The sequence below is a fragment of the Baudoinia panamericana genome, assembly GCF_000338955.1.
Source record: "Baudoinia panamericana UAMH 10762 unplaced genomic scaffold BAUCOscaffold_3, whole genome shotgun sequence".
Lineage (NCBI taxonomy): Eukaryota > Fungi > Ascomycota > Dothideomycetes > Mycosphaerellales > Teratosphaeriaceae > Baudoinia > Baudoinia panamericana.
Window position 1 is genome coordinate 876,223 of NW_006911259.1, and position 24,836 is coordinate 901,058.

Sequence of the window (24,836 nt, forward strand, 5' to 3'; positions counted from 1 at the left end):
CCGAGAGTAGCGAGGGAGGACTGGAAGGAGTTGTGGAGAAGGAGAGTTTGGAAGGCGAGATCGTGCTCATCGACTTCGGGTTGGCTACGCAAACGGTATCGGACGAGGACCGAGCGGTGGATTTGTATGTGCTCGAGCGGGCGTTTGGCTCTACGCATCCGAGGGAGGAAGGGCTGTTTCCGGAGGTGCTGAAGGCTTATGCTGAGGCGGAGGGAAGCGGGATGAAGGGTAAGCTGGGCAAACTCGTGCTTCGCAAGCTGGAAGACGTGAGGATGCGAGGGCGGAAGAAGAGCATGCTGGGGTGAGGGGTGAATCATGAGGAATTCATGTGTTACCGCAACAGCTGCATGAAGTGCGTCAAGTCGACCTGCTCCAACTGGCTGACTTGCCTCACAACCTCCGCCGCCCGCTTCTCCCCGTATACCGGCACAGCAAGCGCAAGGAACTTCTCCTCCACCTTGTCCCGCGTGAGGGGATGTTGCACCTCACCAAGCGGATACTGCTGCTCAGCCCGCACAGTTTGACCACCCGCCCACTTGACGGCCATCTTGGCGGCAAACCCGGACATGCTGTCGTCAACCTCTACGCTGATCTTGTCAGTCAGCCGATGTATTGCCGGATCTTGCAACCGAGAGTACGGCGACATGTCACCCGTTTTCGCTCCGTATAGCAAGGCGTTGGCGACCTGGAAGTACGCGGAGAACTGCGCGTCGATGACGTTGCTCGGGTGACGCTTGTTGGGCGTTGGATCGCCCACGAGGATGAAGTTCGCGGGAGACATGTAGAGGACGACTGACTCGATGTCCTTCTCGTCAGCGCTTGAAGCGCCTGCAGCTTTCGATCTCTCCTCGTGTAGGTTGCCGGCCGGCTCAATGAAGGCGTGTGTCATGCGGCAGGCTGGATAGGGTTTGAGAGACGAGGCGAGGAACTCCCATTCAGTGCCTAGACTGTCCACTAGCCGGTGGAGCGAGACATCCGCATTCGGAGAGTATGCTTTGAGGAAGCCGTTCTTGCCTTCGATAATGCGGGTTGCTCCAATCACGCCTGCTTCGGCCAGAGCCATGCACATGAAGGCATCATGCACAGCAAAGCCGGGATGTAGTCGCTTATTCCATGATCCATTATCGAGGTACTGCATGGAACCTGCAGCCTTCGATCCAGCTAGACCGAAGGCCATCTCGACCGTCTGTACCGTCGAGCGCTTCAGCACCGCCATTGCGGCTATGGAGCCGAAGATGCCGGCCGTGCTGGTGTTATGAAATCCTCGACTGTACGCTTCGTAGCCCAGCTCCCGGCCGAGACGACACGTCACCTCGTATCCGACGGCTATGGCTAGCATGAGCTCGTCCGGAGTCGGCGCGTTACCGCTCTGCGCGAGTGCTTCCGTCTGCGCCAGCGCGGCCGAGATCGAAGTCACGCCTGCGTGGAGAGTGCCGGCGGCATATGTATCGTCGAAGTCCAGACTGTGGGCAAGAGCGGCGTTGAGCAGGCCGGCATATTGAGGTAGGAAGTGAGGCTCGCCTTGTCCGAGGACGGTGCAGACGCCTGGGCTTGACTTGGTTACGGTCGGGCCTTGGAGGGCTGATATGGCATTGACAATGGGTGTCGTGGAGTCGGCATGTTGAATGGCTCCCACGGTTACGCCTATAAAGTCAAGGAGGACTTCTTTGACTTTCTCCTCGAGAGCGGGCGTGAGCGCGGATGTTCTTGCGCTCGTTGCGAAGTGAGCAAGTGCTTGGGTTGCGGGTATTCCCCCGTCATGGTGGCCGTTTGATAGGTGGCCGTTGACGCCGTTGATTTCGTTGACACCGTCATGTTGTGCCATTTGAATGGCTGCCTTAGTCTCTACGTGTCGACGGCTACAGTGATCGTATCTGCGAGGATCGCCAAGTGTGTCGTGGAGGACAGAGAAAGCAGTAGACCTACCTTAATCACCTACATTGCATTTTCGAGAGATACTCGAGCACATTGACACGCACTATTTGACGGCAAAAGGAGAGCTGCAATCCATCGCCGCCTTCATGTTGTTATTCCCGGCATGCAGCCGCGGGCGGAGAGTTGCCGAAATGTTGACATGTTGAGCACCTCATCGGCTGTTTCGTCAGTCCTCTTCTTGACTTTGCCATCGGATGGTAATTTCGTCTCCGGAGAATGATCACATTGACGTCCGCGGTAACGGTATTGGAGTGACTGCTGCCCCTGAACACTTCTTGTGATGGCAGCCTGTCAGTACATATCGGATCAACAACATTCGACGGCATTGTATGGTAACCTTACGGTCTGCAATTCGAAAAACTTTCAAGCGAGCAATGGCGCAGCTGGACAACACATCGGCGGCCGACAGCTTCGCCAGTACGTATTTGTGTGTACAACATTCGTCCGTTCTGAGCCGAGGCGTACAAGGCCACGGCACGGTTCTATCAGATCTTATCTCTTCTTCCACTTCCTGCTACACACGTTCGTTCTTCTTCCCCTCAAGCTAAATGCGACGGTGCTCCTAGAAATGTCGCCATTCTAGGCTTAACAGTAAGAGCAGACGAATATATACCACTGCTTGGCCCTCACGTCTTTACTTCTCTGGAGTCTTCTAAGCACCATCGATCACGCTCGAGATTGCTGCGGTATATGAATCAAAACGTGCCTTATATGCGGTACGAATGAGTCAAAAGCTCTAAAACACCTCATCCCTTACGGTACAGGTGTGCTTGTTTCAGCCTTGCGCTTGACCAGCAGGTTGTCTTTGGGACGGGACTATTCGCGGACAACCAGAGTCTGCCGGTGGCGTATATGGTCGGGCCTCGTCTGTATAACCTTCGGCCAGACCCGAGAGTCGCAAGATCGTGCGGAACAGCAAGTCCGGCGCGCAGACGTGGCTACTGCAGAGTTCGACAGCTCGCAGATTGAAGGGCTTAAGGCAGTGTATGGATTTTGAGCATGGGCACCTGCCCTGTAGCAGCACCGTTCTTGTGTCTATCAGGGAACCCTCGCGGTATTGTAGGGCAGGCTTCGTGTCAGACAAAGGAGGTTGTAAAAGGCCTCGTCGACCGTCACCTGCAAACTCACTTGTGTCCTTTCGCGCACGTGCTGCAAATAGTGTTGCATCAGTGAAACCTATCGGGTCACGCGGCAGCCAGCGTCCGCCACTGCAGAACAAGTTCACTCTCACTTGACTACACCCCTTCTCTGTACCACCAAGCCCTGAGCAATCCCGACACCAGTCAAGCAAGCAAAACCTCCTGTCTCCAATACCACTACGCCTCACGATCCTCCACAAACCAAGCGTCATGGCGAAGCTTACCTGGCCAGAAGTGAAGAACATTATCTCCGAGGGCGACGTTGACCGTCTGGCGTGCCTAGCTATGGCGTGCATCAACAGCGGAAGCATCGAACAGGCGAGTTGCAATATCCGACACTGTATCTCAAACATCCACGACTGACTCCGGATTGACAGGCCGTCTACGCTGAAGCAGCCAACCAGTTCGGCGGAAACTGCAAGCCCGAGAGCTACTCCAGGCAACTGAGAAACATCAGCAAGAAGGTCAAGGATGCAGCCGAGAAAGGTCTGGCCAATGACGACGAGGCAGCGGAGGGGGAAGCAGAGAAGCAAGCACTGAAGCGAGGTGGAGGCGGGAAGAAGCGCAAGACGGAAGCTGCAGACGGTGGAGTGAGCGCTGCGAAGGGTGAGGGTGGCCGTAAGGGCGGGAAGAAAGCCAAGGTGTCCGAAGAGACGGCGGAGGAGGTCGATGAAGGTAAGATGCCATTTCGTTACCAGTTCCGGAGGTACACATGCTAACCGTTCCAGCGGCTGCGGAGGATGTCGCCATCAAAGGCGAAGGAGACGAGGAGTGAAGCCACAGAGGGTGAGGTGCAACTAAAGCGCAGTCGGAAGAGATCTTTGATGCTACGGCTGCGACATTAGTCACGCACATGGCGAGGACGATGCGTTCTAGAGTGAGAGCAGGCGAGGCGGAACGACAAAAGCACGGTGCTGTACATAAACCGTGCAAGACATGCTTACATAACAGGAGCCATCGCTTAGCGTTTCCCTTGGCTTATGGCATGACGGTGAGGGAAGCCACAGAACACTTCCTATATTGCAATACCCTTGTCGTGCCCACTGCGCTACTTAGATTGAGTCCCCATCCTCTTGCTGTCTCTGCTACGCCCCACAACATAGTCGACACTCACTATGCCGTCAGCGTTGCAACCACCGAGAATCCAAACGCAGGATCCCGGCGCACACGAGCTCTCAGATGCCGATAGCGACCACTTTTCGTCCGCCAGTGAAGGCAACGACGGCCATCGTCTGTCGAACAATGATACTACGCCTTCCACACCTATAACTCGTGTTGAGCGAGTGGACGATCGGCCCGCTCATGGCGAGGTTCCGGGCACGGCAGCCTATGCCATGCGCACCAGAGATGCCGTACCCGACGAGGTCGAGATCATCCCTGATGGCCAACGCAGCCGGAGTGGCACGCGCACACGTGCCTTGAGCGGTCTTGGTGAGAGCTCTAGACCACAGACGCCAGGTGGAACGCCGATCCCGAAGACTATTGTGGAGCGGGTGGATGACAAACCTGCGCATGGCGAGGTGGATGGCACGCTAGCAAAGGAGATGCGGATGGCAGATGCAGAGCCGGATGAAGTACGGCGGGCGCCAGAGGTGGCGCGGAGCGGGGCGATTGATGAGGGTAGGTGAGTCGGGGCTGCGGTGTAACTTGTGACGAGCAGCTGATTGTGGTGCAGAGAAGACAATCAACCAGTAGACCCTGAAGCACAGCAAGCTTGGTTTCGTTCGATGTGGGAAGGCGGGAAGGGGGAAGCACTTGCGGAAACTCAGCCGCAAGAAGATGATGATCTTGGCGCCGACTTTGACGATTTCAATGAGGGCGACGGAGACGACTTTGGAGACTTTGATGAAGCAGAGGACGCGACACCGCAGCAAGAGACGTATCCTGCTACACAGCCAGCGCCGCCTGACATACTAGCGGGTTTGGTAAGTAGTCTACAGCTTTCCGTTTCAACTCAATGCCTTAATCCACTGACGACGGTCAATGCTAGCCACCACTCAATCTCTCAGGCCTTGACCGTACTCAGACAGAAGAGGCAGTCCGACCGTACATTGACACCATCTTTCCGAACTCGCAACCACTACCATCACTGCGAGACCTTCCGCCCATTGACCCAGCATCAACCTCCCCTTTCCTCTCCGATCGCTCCTACGCCCTCTGGACCCAGCTCAAGAACCCTCCGCCCATGCAACCGCCCAATTGGACACGAAGCCGGATACGCCGTCTCTTCCTCGTCTCGTTGGGTGTGCCGGTCGACCTGGATGAGATCCTACCACCGAGCAAACAGAAACGGCTGGTGCTACCCAACATCAACCTGTCTTCCGAGACAAGGCCGTCAGCAACTTCCATTGAACGGCTCAGAGAAACATCTGGGAACGCCTCGGCGACTTCGCTTGACTCTAAGACCGGTGCTCCCAAGAAGAAGCGGACCGCTGTCGCCAAAGGTCCGCCTCCCCCTCCGGACTTTGACACGAATGCCGCCAGTCTGCTGTGCAGTACTACAGAGCAAGCATTAACGGTGTACAGCGACAAGGAGTTGCGAGAGCATGTATTCACGCTCGGCGTGCTCAACCGGAAGGCAAGTGGCGTGCTGGAGTACTGGCTGCAACGGAAAGATGAGAGTGTCAAGGAGAAGGAGGCGTTGGAGGGCGTGATTGAGAATCTGGTGGGCTTCGTCAAGGGACGGAGAGGTGGGTAGATTGTATTCAATCCCAACATTGTTGACGTGCGCTAGCTACCTATAGCCGTCACAGCCAATTCAGAGCCATCCACGGGTGTGGGCAACAATGCAGCAGTAAGAGATCCGACGGATGTCGAGATCGGGGTAAATGCTCTACCAACCCAGCACCACTGACGTGCTGCACCTACCTATCGATGTTACAGCCTACTCAAAGCCAGCCACGATTATAGGCAAAAACACGCAAGCATGTGGACTGCAGTAATCTTTGGCATGGACTTGATGATTATGGACAATTGCCGGAACACGGTTCGCTGGAAGATCGCTGATTACCAGGACGATTGTACCGACCTTAGCTTCAACGACGCTTGTCTGACGACCATGAAGATAAACCATGATATCCCTCTGAAGCAGAACCTCCCTGAATCCGAGCCGACTTGGCAATGTGCCTTTCTGCATTGTCCACAGATGTTTGGGACTTACATACAATTAACCATCATATGCTGCACACACATTAAAATGGCCGGCCGTGGAACAGTGCCTTCCCTGGATGCACGAAGGCTTCTAAGCTAAAATGTCGGCTTCTGCACCACATCCAGAAATGCCACTCAGCGAACATGTACACAGTCTCGTGCGATGACTGTGGTCAAGTGGAAGTATAGCTGAGACGACACGCCGGTGTTCGCAAATACTTGTATGAACCTTCAAAGCTCTATCAAAAGGCGGCTACCCAACCCCCGAGCAGAAGTGTCATGCACTCTGCCTGACAAAGTAATGCAAGATCCCACAACCGTTGACCCGTGCTAGTACGCTTCGGCGGGATGACCTTTGACGACCGACCACCCGTCGCGGGTGAAAAGCTGCCCTGATTACTCGCCACGTCGACCACGGTGACGACGCTTCCCAGACCCATTTGCATGACCAGAAGTATGCAACGGCGGTAGCGCCGACAATAGCTTCTGCAGCCGCCTCTGGCGCTGAGACAGCGCGGGCGGCGCCATCAGCTCCGCCTTCTTGACGAGGATCTGGTGCACCGTCTACCGCTCCAGTGGCGCAAAGAATTTCCGTTCCCGCCTCTTCTTCCTCGGCCACTTCTCCAACAAGGCGCTCATTCCCCGCTTCACCTTGAGTTTGCCGAGTCGAGCCACTACCAGTCCCTCGATCATGGCCGGATGCTTTCTCACTTTCCTCAACACTTGGTCCGCTACCTGAACTTCCGCTGGGAAGTTTTCCATGATCCAGGAAACGAGGGTGCGGTGTAGCCTCATCTGACCCAGTTTACCCGTTCATGGACCAATACGGGAGGGGTTGTTGTCCGCATGCAGGTAGGTGTTGATGCCCGTCCAGTCCGAGTCGCAGTTAGATCTGTCGGCCAAATGAATGAGGCGGCCGGCGGTGGTCGGATCGTACCCTTCGTCTATCAGCTTGAGTGGGAAGGGTTGGGGCATGCAGAGCCTGGCGCGAGGGATCTGCCCAATGCCCAAGTCTCTGGGACTGTTCGATTGACGATTCGTGACGCCGATATTGTTGTGGTGAGTCTCCTGTTGGCTGGGTATCGAGTGGTGGTAAACTGAATCGAGTTGCGAATGCTAGGGACAGATGAGGGCAAGCTTATGTATTGGAGCTGCTCAATCAGGGTGAGTCTACATCTTGCCGCCTTTGGCCATTTTTATGTGCTGACAGGACGAAGGCCAGATGTGGAAGCCAAGGAGTAATCGGAGATAGTGGTATTGGATTATCTGTCTCCTCAAGCCAACCCTTTTCTGGATAAAAACCAAGCTTACCAAACCCAACTACACACACTCGTTTCCCATGGTGCTGCGATGGGCCTCGTAGTTCAGCACCTGGGCCTCGTGAGTTAAAGCACCACTAGCCAGCACGAGACATACATAAGGCGCCCTCATCCTGCAGCTTGCTGTGTTCCTTACGCTCTTTCATCGCAACTCTCTTAACCATAGAACATCTACCGACGCCTGCACCGGAGCCGCAATGGTAGGCAAATCGGCCCAACGACAGCCACCCACCTTCCTCACCATCCCTCAGGAGCTGCGTGACCAGATCTACGAAAACGTTCTCGACGATGTCTTCATCGAACACCTAACAACAGGCGAGAACTATCGAAGCCTGCCCAGCTACACTCTTCGCGCCGTCTGCCATCAGATTGCCGGTGAGATTGGAGGCAGTCAATACCAACAGCGAAGCTTGAGTGCACGGAAGAGCCTCTGGAATGCGAAGCGCCAAATGGGCGAAGGTTGTTTTCGAGGCGGCGGACGCCTTCGGTTGTTTGATCGCTTAACCTACCGCTTCGCCGTCAGTCTCGGTCGAAGTACCAGTGCAAACTACACCATGGCGCTGTTCGAGGTCGTTGACAAGCATAGTGCCTGTCTCCATGAAGTCACAGCGAGGTTGGAAGGCATACCGAGGGGTGGCACCATCCCGCAAATGCTGACGAACTTTTGCGCAACGTACAAAGCGCGAAGAGACGACAACTTCATGGACGAGCAGGACGAGAGACCGGCGAAGCGTCGCCGAAGGCTTGCGGATGAACTGTTTGCTGCGCAATTGGGGCGGTGGACACTCCGACTGATTCCCCACAAAGATGAGCAATGTGAGACATTAGCGGAGCGCCCACGGGCTGTAGATGATGAGTTGGATTGGGAACGGGAGATCGAGACGATACTGCGCGAGATTCTTCCGTGCCTGAAAGGCACGAAGAACCTGGCTAAGGAGCCGCCGCAGTACATGGACTATCTTCGTCCGAGCGTACCAGATGTCGTGTGCGTTCATGTGTCCGCGGCGATTCGACATTTGGCTGACGAGCAAGCTAAGCGTGAGCGTCTTGCGAGGCACAACTTAAGGTCCAGGGTACAGTAAGCAACCTGTGATGCCCGTTGGTGTCTTACTTCTATACCATATACAATATATCAGCGTCGTTTCAGACCATGTTGTTGCGCAAACGTCAATCTGTTTCTGATTGACGGAAGGATGGCAACCGCAGCAGCAACAGCGCCGTACACTGCTGTCAAAACTGCTGAGTCCGTCAGTGATTGTGCGATCATGGGCTTATAGAACCACCATCATTCGCGAATGAGTGGGGACGGGAGTAGGAGCAGCGCACCGCACGTGATCAGCCTTGTTAGCGGTCAGCAGCGGAGGGTCCAAAAATTGGTGACATAACTACGATCTACACCGGCCGGAAACTCCCTCCTCTGTGAATCCATCAAAATCCTTTGCTCGTTGACAACATTGACCGTCAATACCAGCTACTGTTGTGCACTCGCATCAAAGCCGCTCGCTTGACCCTACCACACCCCAGGTAAGCTTTTCCCCTGGGCCGCACACAGCAAATCCTTCAGTCACGGGATATGAGACAACCAAGCGAGTCTGCGACCTTCATCACCAACAGCACGCCGGACCAGTGCCTTCCTGCTTCGGCACCAGTGACCAATGGCTGCACGAGCTGTGACTCGCTTTTAGAATGCAGCGTGATGGCGCGTAGTTATATGCATTTGCACAAGGCACTGCCGCCAGTCGCAGATTCGAGGGTCCGGACGCAGTCAACAACGTCCAGCATCCCACTCATTGCGTACACGCAAGCTACGCAAGGGCACAATCAAGCAATCACTTTCACGGCACTGCCACTACGCTTGGCCGGTACAAAGACTTGGGCGTGTCTATGCTGTCGACTGAAAGCTCGTCCTCCACACACCCTACCACTTGTCGCGCAGCACTGTGATCCCTTGAGCGCTGACCCTACTTGTTGTACAGACCATTTGAAACCCGTTACACGCCATCAAGATGGGCTACGAAGACTCCGTATACCTCGCGAAGCTTGCTGAGCAAGCGGAGCGCTATGAGGGTATGTGCCGTGCCAAACTTCTGGAGCTTACGAGCAGCCAATAACAGTGAGCAGAGATGGTCGAGAACATGAAGACCGTGGCCTCCGCAGATCAAGAGCTCTCCGTCGAGGAGCGGAATCTGCTGTCTGTCGCCTACAAGAACGTCATTGGCGCCCGCCGCGCGTCGTGGCGCATCGTCACCTCCATCGAGCAGAAGGAAGAGAGCAAGGGCAACGAGCAGCAGGTCCATCTTATCAAGGAGTACCGCCAGAAGATCGAGGCCGAGCTTGCCAAGATCTGCGAGGACATTCTTGAGGTCTTGGAGAAGCACTTGATTCCTTCTGCGCAGAGCGGCGAGTCCAAGGTCTTCTACCACAAGATGTGTGTAATCCCACGGGGCCGTCATAAAGCATGGCAGATCCGAGGCTGACAACATCATGCAGGATGGGTGACTACCACCGCTACCTCGCCGAGTTCGCCATCGGCGACAAGCGCAAGCAGTCCGCGGACAAGTCACTCGAAGCCTACCAGGCCGCCACCGAGGTCGCTGCCACGGATCTTGCACCAACGCACCCTATCCGTCTCGGTCTCGCCCTCAACTTCTCGGTCTTCTACTACGAGATCTTGAACAGCCCGGACAAAGCTTGCCAGATGGCCAAAACTTCCTTCGACGAGGCCATCGCTGAGCTTGACACCCTCTCCGAGGAGAGCTACAAGGACTCCACGCTCATCATGCAATTGCTCCGTGACAATTTGGTGTGTCTTTGATCACTTAAAGCGATCTAGTTCAATACTGACATTGCGCGCTTTAGACTCTCTGGACTTCTTCTGAGGCGGAGCCAAGCGGTGAGGCGGCTGCTGCCAGCGCTGCACCAGGCGAGCACGAGAGCAAGGACACGTCGGATGCGCCTACTGGTGAGGAGGCAAAGCCTGCGCAGTAGGCTTTCGCGCCTCGACTACCCTACGACTACATGAGTTACGGCAGCGTTGAGCCGGTGGCGAGCAGCGAAGCGGTCGCGGTACAGGCGTAGCATTCCTTTTACTACCGTGTGGACTCTACTGGCAGAGGAAAGATGAGCGTAGTCATCATACTTTACATCAACCCTAGCCGAAAGCAGCCGATACTACAAAGCAATTGGTTGGTGGATGAGGCCATGATTGCGGTTGCGCTGTTGGCCCTGTGGAGCCTACAGACAGACCAAAAACAGGCGAAAGCTTTTGAACCCAAAGTAAAGCTACACTGATCGGTAGCGTGTTCTTTAAGAGCATCCATGATTCCGTATATTAGGATATCCCAATGGGTCAAGTCCTACTATTCAGCGTGCCTGATTGGGGAAATGCGGCCCCTTGCCGCGCACATGGGGATTTTCAGAGCTGCGTTTCGCGCTGATGAAGACCTGCTACAGCCCCGACCGTGCATATTGCGAGCATTCGTACCGTTTCTGCTGAGAGGTGAAGCGGCCGGCTCATGCGAACCGCCGCGGCAGCGATAGCAACACAGGCAGCACACCCGTATCTTGACATTCACAGCCAAATAACCGTGCTGAAGTCGTGTCTCGTGACTCGCCCCGCAGATCCTTCATTACGCGATTGTGTAATTCTCTACCTTAACCTTGCCTTACACTTCTTTACACATCGAAGCGTCGCTGTGACTCGGGAGTTTCGTTCAGTACGTGCAAAGCAGGCGTTCTGTTGCTTTACGTCCTCCTTCTCGTCGCCACTTGCTGCATTCCATTGGTGCTCTTCTGCGATACTGGTAAGTCTAGCCCTTCCCTTCTCGCGCGCGCTGAGGCGGTGCCATCCGCAACATCCGAACGGCGTACCGGACAAGAGGGTCCCTTGGGTCTCTGATCCTTGCTGGCACCGTCGCGTCACCTCATCGACGCTTGCACCCATCATGCCGAGCACTCGACGCTTTTCTGGCTACCCGTAGCTGGTAACGTCACCTGACTGCTTGGGCGACCTCACCTGCTCGAACCTCCGCGGCAGGGCGCCTTGGTGCGGTCTGGCGAAAGCGGGTGTTTCGGACCACACAACCAAGACCCCTCCTTTCGCGCACCACGAATACTGTGCCTTGCCTGTACTGTCGCATTGTGCGCTCTGTGTGTGTTTAGAAATTCCGCGTGTCTGACACTTCTCTCTCAACAGCCAACTTCTCTTCGGACCAGCATCAATTTGTCATTCCGAAACCGGTCGTGCGCACTTTGCGACCAACTTCCTACACAGACCGATTGAGTGCCATCTGCAACTGCTCTGTTGCATTCAGTCTCTTCGGCGAGCGAGTCTTACGATTAACGGCCGAGCAAGGGAGCATACTACCTTTCTCAGGTGAGTCTCCCCGCACGTTCACATCCGCATGTCAGCACACGCGCTGCAGCCTAGCGCTTGTCTCATGCATTAACTCATCATCCGGCAATGGACCGCTGACTTGGACAATAGCAAACGTTTGTACCTTGTTTAGCCGAACGCCGCACCTACTATCTCAGCTCAGTCGGTAAGAGAGCCTCTCTCAATATCAACATGAGCTTCCCAAACTTCGGTGAAGGCGGCGCACAGCCTCAGAACCCACCAGAAGAGCAAGCCTTCGGCGAGCAAGGTGGTTTCGGCGAGCAGGGCGGTTTCGGTGCGCCGGGTGGAGGTCAACAGCAGAATCAAATGGGCCAGCAGATGGACCCGTCACAGAACCAAGGCCAATTTCCAAATGCGCAGCAGGCAGGCCCGCCTGGCGCTGGCGGTCCGCAGCCTGGTGGTGACTCGAAGACTACGCTCTGGTAGGTCTCCTGCCTTTTACATGCCGATCGGCGCACTAATGGCGGCATAGGATGGGCGAGCTTGAGCCATGGATCGATGAGAACTTCGTGCGCAGTGTCTGGTTTGGCATGGGCTATCAGGTGAATGTCAAGATGATACGCGACAAGTTCTCAGGCAGCAATGCCGGCTACTGCTTCGTCGACTTTGAGAACACGGACTCCGCCGGTCGCGCTCTTCAGCTTAATGGGCAGATGATCCCGAACTCGAACCGTCAGTTCAAGCTCAACTGGGCATCCGGTGGCGGTCTTGCTGACCGCAGCCGCGACGACCGTGGTCCGGAATATTCTATCTTCGTCGGCGACCTCGGCCCGGAGGTCAATGAGTACGTTCTCATGTCCCTCTTCCAAGGCAAGTACAACTCCTGCAAGTCGGCAAAGATTATGTCAGATCCCATCAGTGGCATGTCACGTGGCTACGGCTTCGTCCGCTTCTCCGATGAGCAAGACCAGCAGAAGGCGCTCCATGAGATGCAAGGCGTCTACTGCGGCAACCGACCGATGCGTATCTCGACCGCGACACCGAAGAATAAGAGCGGTGGCGGTGGGCCGGGCATGGGCGGCATGCCTGGCGGCATGCAGCCTGGCATGTACGGCATGGGTCAGCCTCCAATGAGCGGCGGCGGCGGCGGCGGCGGCTACTACCCTCAACAGCAGCCGATGAACCAGTTCACCGACCCGAACAACACTACTGTCTTCGTCGGCGGTCTCTCCGGCTACGTCACCGAGGATGAGCTTAGATCATTCTTCCAGGGCTTCGGCGAAATCACCTACGTCAAGATTCCACCAGGCAAGGGCTGCGGCTTCGTCCAGTTCGTTCACCGTCATGCGGCGGAGATGGCCATCAACCAAATGCAAGGCTACCCTATCGGTAACTCTCGTGTGCGTTTGAGCTGGGGACGCAGCCAGAATAATTCCGGTCCGGCAGGCACACCATACCGTCCCGCTCCGCCACCGCCTGTCTACCCTGGTATGGGCGGCAGCATGGGTGGTGGTATGGGCGGTGGAATGCCAGGCATGGGTCCGCAGCATTACGGCAACTTTGCTCCGCAGCATTAAGCCGACTGCGCCGATGAAGGTCAGTCATTCGGAAGCGGGTCTAGGCAATGCCTCCAGTTTTACTGACACGTCATGCAGTAAGCGCCTTCTTCGTCTTTTCCTCCCTTGAGAGTGATAAGCGCTTTAGCGGGAGTTGGTCCACGGTTCTCAACGGGGTGCTTTCAATACGATCGACATCTACGCGGTGCATGCTTCAACATTAGGTCTTACCGACACGACTCAGCGTTCACGCACGACCGACTATGACCAGCATCTCTTGCTCGGCTGATCAGTCGGACAGGGATGTAATGCAAGCATTCACAGCGGGTTGGGAAGGGCGGCTCAAATGCAGTTCATTCGAAAAGTTTCTTTTTGCGAGCGAGGCGAAGGTACACGATACGACATACTCTCGGCCGTAGGGGCGACCGTGATGCGATATTTGAGGTGTACCAACAGTGGGAATGCAAATGGCGCGATTGGGACGGAGAAGCGGCTGGCTTGGCAGTCTGCGTAGCTAGGCTATCAACTCTCGCACGAGTGTGGTGAATGATCCTGCTGTCTCCGTGGTCGTCTCCATCTTCAAACATCAGTTATAGTTGCATGTTGACCTATACTGCGTCCTTGCCTTCCGACAGTCAGGCATTCCGAGGCTATAGCGGTCTACTCTACGACCAGGTGTCATGCTGGGATCTGAGCGATGAATGTGCTTAACAGAGGGGGCTCTCCTATCAAGATGTTGGTTTAGGAGCTGCTTGAGTAGGACCGGTAGCCAAGTAGACGCACATGAGCTTCATGTTGCGAAGGCACATGAATCTGCGGCTGCACTAGCGCCGGCAGTTTCCGTCTTCGAAGTGTAGGGTCGCTCAAAGACGGCAGCCCTCCTTTCATTCGATATAACCGAACCTACTCCCTCACACACCTCCCACACCCATCTCAACCTTTCGCCTACACCTTACCGTCTTGTTTGCCCTCATTTCACGCTTTCGGCCGATCCCTGCGCAACAGCGAAGGTTCTGCCACCACGCGCAGTCTGCGCTGTGGTTTGCGCCACCGCGCCTCCACTGGCGTCAGCGTCGCTAGCAAAGCGGAGTGACGTTCAGAGCGAGGCGGCAGCGGCGCGATCGGTGGGCAGGTAGTGGTAGAAGTGAGGTGTGGGTTGAAGTACGAAGATGGCGTACGCGAACGGGGACGCGATGATGGCGGGCGTGGAGGAAGAGGACTACGACTCCAGCGTCATCACCTCTGAGGATTGCTGGACGGTCATTCAGTCATTCTTCGAGTCGAAAGGCCTAGTGTCGCAGCAGCTCGACTCGTTCGACGAGTTTGCGGCCACCACTATGCAGGAGATCATAAGCGAAACTGAGACGATAGCCGTAGACCGTAACCTGTCACCAGAGGACGACGGGCATGGCGCGACGATTGTCAAGAAGCGGTGGCAGATCGAATTCGGCAAGGCTACTATCTCGCAAGCAGCCATGACTGAGGGTGATGGTGTCACGCGAGCACTGTTCCCGCACGAGGCGCGCTTGCGAAACCTGACGTACGCTTCACCCATTTACTTGGAGATGAAGAAGCGCGTCATGATCGCCAAAGAAAAGCCGGCAGGTTCATACTGGGATGAAGAACAGGAGCGGTGGGAGGCACCTGAAGAATGGGATGGCCAGGAATACGAGACGTTCTGGCAGCGTGATCCGGAAGATGAAGCCAGTCCGGACGCAGACACTGCGACAAAGGTCTTCATCGGCAAGCTACCCGTCATGCTGAAGTCGAAGATCTGCACGTTACGGAATCGATCAGAGCAGGAGTTGTACGCTTTCCAAGAATGTCCTTTCGATCAGGGCGGGTACTTCATCATCAATGGCAGTGAGAAAGTCCTCATTGCGCAGGAGCGAAGTGCGGCGAACATTGTGCAGGTGTTTAAGAAGAGAGGTTCACCTACACCGGTGGTCGCTGAGATTCGCAGCGCGATCGAGAAAGGCAGCCGGCTGATCAGCACCATGATGGTGAAGCTGTATGAGCGTACCAGCGGCACAAACTTGGGCAAGACGGTGAAGGCGACCTTACCATACATTAAGTCTGATATCCCGCTTGTGGCTGTATTTCGCGCACTGGGTATCGTATCTGATGAAGATATCTTGCTGCACATCTGCAAGCGCGACGACACCCAGATGCTGGAAATGCTGAAGCCCTGCTTAGAAGAGGCAGCTGCGATTCAGGAGCGAGAGCAGGCTCTCGACTTTATCGGCCGCAGAGGCAACTTCGCCGGTACACGGGAAAAGCGTATCAAGTTCGCTCGCGACGTCATGCAGAAGGAGTTCCTCCCGCACATCTCCCAGGAAGAGGGTAGCGAGACTAGGAAAGCCTTCTTCCTTGGCTACATGGTCAATCGACTACTGCAGGTCCAGCTTGGCCGTGTCGAGGAGGACGACAGAGACCACTTCGGCAAGAAGCGTCTTGATCTTGCAGGTCCACTAATGGCGCAAGTCTTCCGCTTGAAGTTTTCGCAGCTCGTGAAGGATATCAGAAATTACCTACATCGCTGCGTCGAGCAAGGCCGAGAGTTCAATATCAATCTGGCAGTGAAGAGCAATATCATCACTTCCGGACTGCGGTATTCGTTGGCCACAGGTAACTGGGGTGACCAGAAAAAGGCTGCTTCTTCCAAGGCCGGCGTTAGCCAAGTGCTCAACCGCTATACCTATGCTTCCACGCTATCACATCTTCGGCGAACAAACACACCGATCGGTCGTGATGGCAAGATCGCCAAGCCACGGCAGCTGCACAACACCCACTGGGGCCTTGTATGTCCGGCGGAAACGCCGGAAGGACAAGCTTGCGGTCTGGTGAAGAACCTGGCGTTGATGTGCTACGTCTCCGTCGGTACGCCGGGCACGCCGTTGATAGAGTACATGCGCCACCGCGGCATGGAGCTGCTCGAAGAGTACGATGCGGTGATGAATCCCAATGCCACGAAGGTCTTCTTAAACGGTACTTGGGTCGGTGTGCACTCGAGTGGACATCAGCTCACAGAGGCTTTGAAGGAGCTTAGACGGAAGGAAGTCATCGGCTTCGAGGTGACCATCATTCGTGACGTACGCGAGCGCGAGATCAAGGTCTTCACAGATGCTGGACGCGTAATGCGACCCCTGTTTGTCATAGATAACAATCCGAACTCGCCAAACCGCGGCAATTTGGTGCTGAGTCGAGAGCAAGTTGAAAAACTGTCAAATGATCAGAAGATCATCGGTTCTTTGGAAGGCCAGTCTGTCAGTGAGCAACAGAAGGCAGAGTTGACGTTCGGCTGGCATGGCCTTGTCAAGAACGGCGTCATCGAATATCTTGACGCTGAAGAAGAGGAGACTGCCATGATCATGATGACACCGGACGACCTCGAAGAGCACAAGCTTGCGCGTCTCGGCGAGGATTGGGTCGAGGCCAAAGAGGATCCGCACAGACGGATCAAGGCCAAGCCGAACAAGCAAGTTCGCATGTGGACGCACTGCGAGATTCATCCTGCGATGATCTTGGGCATCTGCGCTAGTATCATTCCATTCCCGGACCACAACCAAAGTCCGCGAAACACCTATCAATCCGCCATGGGTAAGCAGGCAATGGGCGTCACACTCACAAACTTCGGCATTCGTATGGATACGATGGCTAATGTCCTTTACTACCCGCAAAAACCACTGGCGACGACGCGTTCGATGGAGTTCCTGAAGTTCCGCGATCTGCCGGCTGGGCAGAATGCTATCGTAGCAATTGCTTGTTACTCGGGCTACAACCAAGAAGACTCCGTCATCATGAACCAATCGTCGATCGACCGTGGCTTGTTCCGCTCGTTATTTTACCGCGCATATATGGATCAGGAGAAGCGGGTCGGCATGAGCGTCGTAGAGCAGTTCGAGAAGCCCGTCCGGAGCGATACGCTGAAGATGAAGGGCGGCACGTATGACAAGCTTGATGATGACGGTATCATCAGCCCTGGCTCTCGAGTGTCTGGAGAAGACATCATTATCGGCAAGACGGCTCCGATCGCGCCTGACGCGGAAGAGCTGGGCCAGCGGACGAAATTGCACGTCAAGCGCGACGTCAGCACGCCATTAAGAAGCACAGAGAATGGCATCGTTGACCAAGTGTTGCTTACGACCAATACGGAAGGCCTAAAGTTTGTGAAGGTCCGAACAAGGACGACGAAGGTGCCGCAGATTGGTGACAAGTTCGCCTCGCGGCATGGTCAGAAGGGTACGATCGGTATCACTTATCGCCAAGAAGATATGCCTTTTACCGCGGATGGACTCACGCCAGACATCATCATCAACCCGCACGCTATTCCATCTCGCATGACGATTGCGCACTTGATCGAGTGTCTACTGTCCAAAGTCGGCGCCTTGACCGGCCAGGAAGGCGACGCCACACCCTTTACCGACGTCACGCTCACCTCGATCTCGACTCTCCTTGAGGAACATGGATTTCAAAGACGTGGCTTCGAAGTCATGTACAACGGGCATACCGGCAAGAAACTTAACGCTCAAGTCTTCCTTGGTCCGACCTACTACCAGCGCTTACGGCATATGGTCGACGACAAGATCCACGCCCGCGCCCGTGGTCCACTCCAGATCCTCACTCGGCAACCCGTCGAAGGTCGTGCGCGAGACGGTGGTCTACGTTTCGGAGAGATGGAGCGTGATTGCATGATTGCGCACGGTGCCTCCGCGTTCCTCAAGGAGAGGTTGCTAGATGTCAGCGACGCGTTCCGAGTGCACATCTGCGAGATCTGCGGCTTGATGACGCCGATTGCGAAGCTCAAGGAGAAGACGATAGAGTGCAGACAGTGCAGGAACAAGAATCGGATTGCGCAGGTTATCATTCCTTATGCGGCCAAACTACTGTTTCAGGAGTTGGCGGCGATGAACGTTGCTACGCGGATGTTCACGGATCGGTCGGGCGTGTCCATCCGCTAGATATCAAAACGGTGTTCAGAGGGAGAGGTTGATCTATCAGCATTGGCGTTGCGGAAGCGCTCAATCGGATCGGTCGGGTGCAAAAGCCGCTCTGTCGTGGCGGTTGTGGTCTGGTCTGTAGTACCGACTTAGACATTCTGTAACAGTATCTGATGTGATCACGTTGACCATGCCCGAGCTGGATTAGCAAGGCCTTACATTCGATCTAGCTACCACTGCCAGCCCCTGGAGTTTCGCTAATCTTGAAGACGTACTTGACCGCGCTGGCGGTACCGTCCTTGAGCCTCTCCAATGCGCTCTGGATGCCATTGAGCCCACCCGGGACCACCTCCTGCGGCTGCGCTTTGAACCAGCCTTCTTCCAAGCCGCGAGTGAAGTACCGTGAATACACGTAGCCAAGGTCCTTCACACTCTTGTGCACATCTCCGACGTTTGTTGACGTTTGGCCTATAGACTCCGGCACGCCTGGCCATTTCGCGGACCAATCACCCCCGGGTGGTGGTAGCACGCAGGTGACCGTACCGCTCTGGGCATCGAGAACTCTGCCGAGGTTTTGGACTGAGCCCTTCTCGCTTACAGCATCATAAGCATACTCCAGCTTCTTGCCGTTGAGTGCGTCCTTGATACCTTGTACGATTGCTTCATCACCTTTACGGTAGTCGACGATAGTGTCGCCTTTCGAACGGTCGATCATGTTCTCGACGTGCTGTTGAGCACGACCAGCGATGCAAATTAATGGATGGATATTTGACCGGAGCGCCAGTTGCAGGGTGTAGGTGCCCACTGCCGAAGACGCTCCGTATATCACCAATGGTATTGGCTTGGTTGCAGGACTCCATGGCTGTGGGAGGCCAAGGCGATTACTGGCGTATAGACCAACGGCAGCAGTCAGAGCTGCCAACGGGAGGGCGGCACCTTCCTCAAAGCTTGTCTTCTGCGGTAGAAAGAAGGTCGTATGAGCCCACGCTACCGCGTATTCGGCGTAACTGCCGTGCGGAGAGAGCATCTCGTGGAACGCTGCCACTCTGTCTCCGGGCTTGAACTCTGTGACACCGTCGCCGACTGCATGGATGGTACCAGCGATATCATCGCCTTGGTTCAATGGTGGGGTTTGTGTCATCCATTCGGGCACCTTCCAATCCTTTGGGTTGCTGCCGCTGAAGGCGACCTTGATGACTACTTGGCCAGCTTGCGGTTGCGGGATTGGTGAGTCGATGATCTCAACTCTCGGCCCTGCGTGTACGATGGCTTCCTTCATCGCAGCCAAGCTATGATTATGATCAGAGTGTCTTCTTGGTACAATGTTCCGGGCACCAAATCGATGTGGTCTCTGATCGACCTAAATGGATTGCCTTGCAATTTTTAGCAGCGCTGGCAAGAGTGAATTTCCACCGCAATATATCCATCTGCAACTGTTGGGGTAAGTGGGTATAACAACGCCATCGGCAATGGGTAGCTTAGAAATCGTCATTGCCGATCGCAATCGTGTGCCGTAGTATTGCAGCCCTCATCAATGGCAACAAGACTGACAAGCTTCTTGTAGGTTGCAATTCACCTCCTTATATCAGGCCGTCTACCATAAGAAGCTGTGTTTTTCACGCGAGCCATATGGGAAGCATGGCGAAGACCAGTAAAGATCAGCTGTGGCCTTGCTTCACACGATCACCTATTACTCGTCAACTCCCCGGGGACAGTTAACCACCTCATGCGAAAGGACATCCTGACATGTTTCAACAAGGTCAGCTACGTGACGAACATCCCGCCTTCAATGCCGAGTAGAATGTTGCAAGACTAAACGGTAAAGAGAGAGCATACTCTGGTCGCCGGGACTTATGCGGATGTCACGTAACATCGACTTAGGGCACTGATGCTCGCGAGCTTCAACTGGCTTGTTGTGCCTTAGGCATTAGAGCGGACCTTTCCGACCAATGTCACGCTATCAGCTGGACCCTGTCCACTCCACTTCCTCTCCAACCTGCTTTCTCCCTATTGATCAGCTCGGCAGCTTGCCTATCTGATAGCCATGGCGGTGGCTGAAACGGTGCTACTGTCTGCATTTGCTGCGATTGGCGGGACATGCCATGGCGTGTTGCGATCTGTCGGCTGCCAAAGGATCACAGCCCAGTTCGTTGGAAGCTCTAGAACGCGGCTTCAGCAGGTTCCCGTCTGCACGCAAGCCAGCTACTGCCAAGTTCCCACCTTCGTGCTTGCCGGAATAGTATGCCCTGCGTAGCACGTGGTGCCTGCTACCCTTGTGCAGCGCGGCAGTGACGTACCTTGCATGGGAAGTGGGAGCTTGGAGCTCCATGTAGGTGTGATGAACAGCTTCAGTAAATCAAAACAGGCTGTGAGTGAGACTTACATGACCTTTAAAGGCCCTTCTGAGACTCCAACCTCCACTCCCCATACACTGAACACACCCACAAACCTCTCACAACCAACACCAAACCTCACAATTTCAACCACAAACCAACATGTCTGGCTACGACGATAACACCTCGAGTGAGCTTCAAACTCAATCGCCATGATAGTGAACGCGAGCTTCTGGAAGCTAACTGCACCTAGGCGGCTACGGCGACAGCGGACGTCAGGGCGGCTACGGCGTGAGTGTTCCTACCGCATGGCGTGTTGCGCACTCACAGATCACTCGCTCACCATTCGCAGAGCTCCGACAGGACTGGCCGCTCCGGCATGGGGGATGATTCCTACAGCTCGACAGGTGGTATGGGCCGTTCCGGTATGGGCGATGACAGCTACTCCTCGGGAGCGGGCGGTCTTGGTGGCCGTGACACCGACAACTACGGCTCCAGCACGAGCGGCATGGGCCGTTCTGGACTGGGCGACGACGACTACTCGTCCGGAGCGGGCGGCCGTGGAGGTCGTGACACTATGTCGTCTTCAGACAACTACGGCTCTGGCACAAGCGGTATCGGCCGCTCTACTGGTGACAACTTTGGTACTACTTCTGGAGAGTCTACGTACGGTGTAAGTCACACGAGTCACGAACGGGGTGGCATACATCTTGCTCTTCCTTAAAGCAGCTTATTAACAGCCGTGCAGCGCACGGGTCGTGACGCCGACACTACAAGTGACACGTACGGATCGGGAACGACTAGCGGCGCCGGTTTTGGCAACAAAACTTCGTCCGGCGATGATTACGACACCTCGAGCACTCGCTTCGGTAGCAGTGGCAACACTGATCCCTACTCCGGAGGACGCGAGTACGGATCTGGGTGAGTTGGCCCGTTGTCCCACCATCTCACTATGTTCTACAAAGCTGACGAGCTCCAAACAGCACGACTGGCGGAGCAGGGTTTGGCAACAAGACTTCCGGTGATGACAACTACGACAGCTCGAGCACTCGCTTTGGTAGCGGCGGCAACACAGACTCGTACAGCGGCAGCACCGGCTACGGTTCTGGGTAAGCTCATTGCATCGTAGTTTCACGCCTGACGCATCTAACAAATGCCTTTAGAACCACTTCGGGCGCTGGATTCGGAAACAAGACGAGTCAAGGCAGTGACGACTACGACAACACCAGCTCCAGTGGACGTCACGGCCAGCAGAAGGATTCGATGATGGGTAAGATGATGCAAAAGGCCGGCGACATGATGGGCAATGATAAGCTCGCCTCCAAGGGAGCTGAGAAGCGTGGCATGAACGCTGGAGATGATGACTACTAAGCTTGAAGCGGTGCGACAGACTGCGGATGGTTCTGCTGTGCCATTTCACGTGGCATGTCTCGTGGGAAGCGAGGAAAACAGCAGCATCCACGCCATAGCTACGACTTAATGACATGATCAGCCCCGAATCATACAGTTCCATTTTGCCTGTGATGTGAAGTTATCATCAATACACAATCTCTGCCCGCCTCGTACGACAACGTAGCCCAGAGATCCTATACCACGCCATCAGGGCTGCGTGGCGGTGGGAACACAGCGGTAATGTGCGTGTTAACCCAGTTGAACAACACCGAGACCTCTCCTGTTCTCGCTGCCTTCTGTTTATGTACACGATATGTCCCCCACTATGAGTGCCAAGACAGCCTACGTCAGCAGCGCTGCGGCTTATGCTTGCCGACAAGACTTAATGCTTTTCGTGAGAAACATCAAGGCAGTCACTTAGTGCGCGGACGTCTAACACCAGCGTGCCTATAAACGACCTGGGCACAAGCCAACACCAATCGCTATTGTACCTCGACGTCTGCTAGGAAGCGAAGCCCGTAATCCATCGTATCTCACGGCTTATCCGGAAGCGAGCATATCCGCGCATTGCGGAACCGCGTACACCATTAGGCACACGATCTGATTACTGGCCTTCTAAGACTCCACCACCCAAGTGAACCTCTTCCCGCGGTGGTTCGCTGCGCAGCAATACCGGCAAGATGAGTTGGAAAGGAATTTCGAAGGCCGCGACGCGGGTACGCAGTGATATTGCCTGGCACATTGCAGATGAGCAACATTAACTGAGATATGTGTCGCAGGCGCCCCAGCAATTCAAACAGCGCTTCAATATGGGTGACATAACGAAAGACGCCATCTATATCGACGCTGAGCGCCGCTTCGCCGAGCTGGAGAAGGAAACCAAGAAATTACACGATGAATCAAAGAAGTACTTCGACGCTATCAACGGGATGTTGGATCATCAGATCGAGTTCTCCAGAGCATGCGCGGAGATCTACAAGCCCATCTCTGGACGAATGAGCGATCCGGATAGCTACGTAATAGATGGCAATCCTGAGGGCATCCGCGCATGCGAGGAGTACGAGCAGATCGTCCACGAACTGAAGGCGTCGTTACAGCCCGAACTGGAGATGATCGAGAGTCGAGTGGTGAAGCCGGCAGACGAGCTGATGGAGATCATCAAGATGGTGCGGAAGACGGCGACGAAAAGAGACCACAAACAGCTGGACTATGACCGGCACAAGAATGCCCTGAAGAAGCTCGAGGAGAAGAAGGACAAGACTTTGAAGGATGAGAAGGCGCTTTACAAGGCCGAGGCCGACATGGAAGCTGCGACGCAAGACTACGCATACTTCAACAACCTCTTGAAGGAGGAGCTGCCGCATCTGTTCCGGCTGGAGAAGGAGTTCATTCTACCATTGTTCCAAAGCTTTTACTATATGCAGCTTAACGTCTTCTACACCTTGCACGAGAAGATGCAAAGCATAGACATCGGCTATTTCAACCTCACGCTCGGCATCGAAGAGGCCTTTGAAGCGAAGCGCGGCGACGTTCAGCAGCAAATCGAAGCGCTGCCGATGACAAAGTTTAAGACCACGGGCGGAGCACGAAGACCCATGAGCAAATACTCCAGCCGTCTGGCGATCGAGAATGGCGGCCGATCGAGCTCCACCGGCTCCAGTCCGAACCGGAGACTGACCATGGATTCGGTCGACACCCCTCCACCTTATTCTCCAGGTGCATCAATGTCAAACGCACTCACTCGCATCGACTCCGACCTAGGCCGTTCAGCATCGACGGGCAGCGACTGGAAGAGCGCTGCGAAGGCGAAGGCGGCGCCTCCGCCTCCGAAGCCTAAGCCTGGCGCTCTGAGAGCGAATGGCGTGGAGACTGTCACGGCATTGTACGATTATGAAGCGCAGGCGGAAGGCGATCTAAGCTTCAGTGCGGGTGAGGTTATCGAAGTCGTGACTCGAACGAACAATACGAATGAGTGGTGGGTGGGTAAGATAGGTGCGCGGCAAGGACAATTTCCAGGTAAGCAGTGCTGTGATCAGTGCTTCATCATTCTGGCTGTGTGCTAACTCATGATGGCAGGCAACTATGTGCAGCTGAACTCATAGCATGGGTTTCGTCAGTCTGGCCAGGTTGTCGTGGAGATGGCCGCACATCAACATACATAAGCTGTCCATAGGCGGAACAAGAACAATGTCGACGAACGTCATCTCTTTCCCAGTCTTCCATGCCCTTGACACCGGCCCATGCTGTGAATGCGGTCAACGAGGACTAAGCAGTAGCAGCGTCGAGACGAGCAATTACCACTGCTAGAAATAGCACTGCTTAGTGTTATCGGAGAATGGCTTTGGCGGCGGGTTCTCCACCTTCGTGTCCTCCCGCACGCCATGCCTCGCCAGAACATAGCGCAATCTTCAAATCCTCCAGAGGCACAATTTTGATCCGAACATCCTGTTATTTCTGTACATCACGATCGACAACTAAAGTCATACATCAATACAGAGCTTCGTGCGGTTTCGACACCCGTGGCCGCAGCGCGTAATGATGGAGTTGGCATCGTCGCAATATACGCCACGTGACCGCCCGGCTGTTTCAGCTGGAGGGACTGCCCAATCAGGAAAACGTTCAGCTGAGGCCCTCTGCCCTTGCAAGCGATGTCCCTCCCGAGCTAGACGCTGAGATGAACGTCCAGGCGCTCTGCGGGTGATCCTTCGCGCGGTAAGCCTCTCACACACTCGTTAC

General features: G+C 55.2%; 12 protein-coding genes across 12 annotated transcripts; 8 read left to right on the top strand and 4 right to left on the bottom strand.

Moving 5' to 3' along the window:
* Positions 1 to 153: 153 nt before the first annotated feature.
* Positions 154 to 2,088, bottom strand: BAUCODRAFT_386514 (uncharacterized protein). The gene has a single exon (XM_007675856.1). The coding sequence runs from the start codon at positions 1,823 to 1,825 to the stop codon at positions 332 to 334; it is 1,494 nt and encodes a 497-aa protein (XP_007674046.1). The 5' UTR covers positions 1,826 to 2,088; the 3' UTR covers positions 154 to 331.
* A 19-nt stretch (positions 2,089 to 2,107) lies between these two features.
* On the top strand, positions 2,108 to 2,614 carry BAUCODRAFT_386635 (uncharacterized protein). Its single transcript, XM_007675857.1, has one exon. The coding sequence runs from the start codon at positions 2,216 to 2,218 to the stop codon at positions 2,516 to 2,518; it is 303 nt and encodes a 100-aa protein (XP_007674047.1). The 5' UTR covers positions 2,108 to 2,215; the 3' UTR covers positions 2,519 to 2,614.
* On the bottom strand, positions 2,615 to 3,677 carry BAUCODRAFT_386644 (uncharacterized protein). Its single transcript, XM_007675858.1, has one exon. The coding sequence runs from the start codon at positions 3,425 to 3,427 to the stop codon at positions 2,711 to 2,713; it is 717 nt and encodes a 238-aa protein (XP_007674048.1). The 5' UTR covers positions 3,428 to 3,677; the 3' UTR covers positions 2,615 to 2,710.
* A 512-nt stretch (positions 3,678 to 4,189) lies between these two features.
* On the top strand, positions 4,190 to 5,772 carry BAUCODRAFT_66032 (uncharacterized protein; the record flags this gene model as incomplete). The annotated part of the gene is made up of 3 exons (XM_007675597.1): positions 4,190 to 4,694; positions 4,767 to 5,020; positions 5,110 to 5,772. The coding sequence occupies 3 exons, from the start codon at positions 4,190 to 4,192 to the stop codon at positions 5,770 to 5,772; spliced, it is 1,422 nt and encodes a 473-aa protein (XP_007673787.1).
* A 425-nt stretch (positions 5,773 to 6,197) lies between these two features.
* Positions 6,198 to 7,199, bottom strand: BAUCODRAFT_573234 (uncharacterized protein; the record flags this gene model as incomplete). Its single annotated transcript, XM_007675859.1, has 2 exons — positions 6,198 to 7,019; positions 7,052 to 7,199. 2 exons carry the CDS (start codon positions 7,197 to 7,199, stop codon positions 6,502 to 6,504), a joined length of 666 nt encoding a protein of 221 aa, XP_007674049.1. The 3' UTR covers positions 6,198 to 6,501.
* Positions 7,200 to 7,379: 180 nt separating this feature from the next.
* BAUCODRAFT_386912 (uncharacterized protein) lies at positions 7,380 to 9,079 on the top strand. Its single transcript, XM_007675860.1, has one exon. The coding sequence runs from the start codon at positions 7,741 to 7,743 to the stop codon at positions 8,623 to 8,625; it is 885 nt and encodes a 294-aa protein (XP_007674050.1). The 5' UTR covers positions 7,380 to 7,740; the 3' UTR covers positions 8,626 to 9,079.
* A 470-nt stretch (positions 9,080 to 9,549) lies between these two features.
* BAUCODRAFT_22292 (uncharacterized protein) lies at positions 9,550 to 10,531 on the top strand (the record flags this gene model as incomplete). Its single annotated transcript, XM_007675257.1, has 4 exons — positions 9,550 to 9,610; positions 9,665 to 9,971; positions 10,034 to 10,346; positions 10,403 to 10,531. 4 exons carry the CDS (start codon positions 9,550 to 9,552, stop codon positions 10,529 to 10,531), a joined length of 810 nt encoding a protein of 269 aa, XP_007673447.1.
* Positions 10,532 to 11,789: 1,258 nt separating this feature from the next.
* Positions 11,790 to 13,652, top strand: BAUCODRAFT_386817 (uncharacterized protein). The gene is made up of 4 exons (XM_007675861.1): positions 11,790 to 11,918; positions 12,030 to 12,361; positions 12,412 to 13,475; positions 13,535 to 13,652. Exons 2-3 carry the CDS (start codon positions 12,111 to 12,113, stop codon positions 13,454 to 13,456), a joined length of 1,296 nt encoding a protein of 431 aa, XP_007674051.1. The 5' UTR covers positions 11,790 to 11,918; positions 12,030 to 12,110; the 3' UTR covers positions 13,457 to 13,475; positions 13,535 to 13,652.
* Positions 13,653 to 14,631: 979 nt separating this feature from the next.
* Positions 14,632 to 18,396, top strand: BAUCODRAFT_65631 (uncharacterized protein; the record flags this gene model as incomplete). The annotated part of the gene is made up of 1 exon (XM_007675569.1): positions 14,632 to 18,396. One exon carries the CDS (start codon positions 14,632 to 14,634, stop codon positions 18,394 to 18,396), a length of 3,765 nt encoding a protein of 1,254 aa, XP_007673759.1.
* Positions 18,397 to 18,457: 61 nt separating this feature from the next.
* On the bottom strand, positions 18,458 to 20,047 carry BAUCODRAFT_386992 (uncharacterized protein). The gene is made up of 2 exons (XM_007675862.1): positions 18,595 to 20,047; positions 18,458 to 18,511 (listed from the first exon to the last, which is right to left on the bottom strand). Exon 1 carries the CDS (start codon positions 19,652 to 19,654, stop codon positions 18,602 to 18,604), a length of 1,053 nt encoding a protein of 350 aa, XP_007674052.1. The 5' UTR covers positions 19,655 to 20,047; the 3' UTR covers positions 18,458 to 18,511; positions 18,595 to 18,601.
* Positions 20,048 to 20,410: 363 nt separating this feature from the next.
* On the top strand, positions 20,411 to 22,126 carry BAUCODRAFT_154675 (uncharacterized protein). Its single transcript, XM_007675863.1, has 6 exons — positions 20,411 to 20,898; positions 20,962 to 20,999; positions 21,061 to 21,381; positions 21,457 to 21,629; positions 21,692 to 21,817; positions 21,872 to 22,126. The coding sequence occupies exons 1-6, from the start codon at positions 20,871 to 20,873 to the stop codon at positions 22,077 to 22,079; spliced, it is 894 nt and encodes a 297-aa protein (XP_007674053.1). The 5' UTR covers positions 20,411 to 20,870; the 3' UTR covers positions 22,080 to 22,126.
* Positions 22,127 to 22,502: 376 nt separating this feature from the next.
* On the top strand, positions 22,503 to 24,452 carry BAUCODRAFT_31261 (uncharacterized protein). The gene is made up of 3 exons (XM_007675356.1): positions 22,503 to 22,816; positions 22,880 to 24,116; positions 24,177 to 24,452. Exons 1-3 carry the CDS (start codon positions 22,781 to 22,783, stop codon positions 24,200 to 24,202), a joined length of 1,299 nt encoding a protein of 432 aa, XP_007673546.1. The 5' UTR covers positions 22,503 to 22,780; the 3' UTR covers positions 24,203 to 24,452.
* Positions 24,453 to 24,836: the final 384 nt, after the last annotated feature.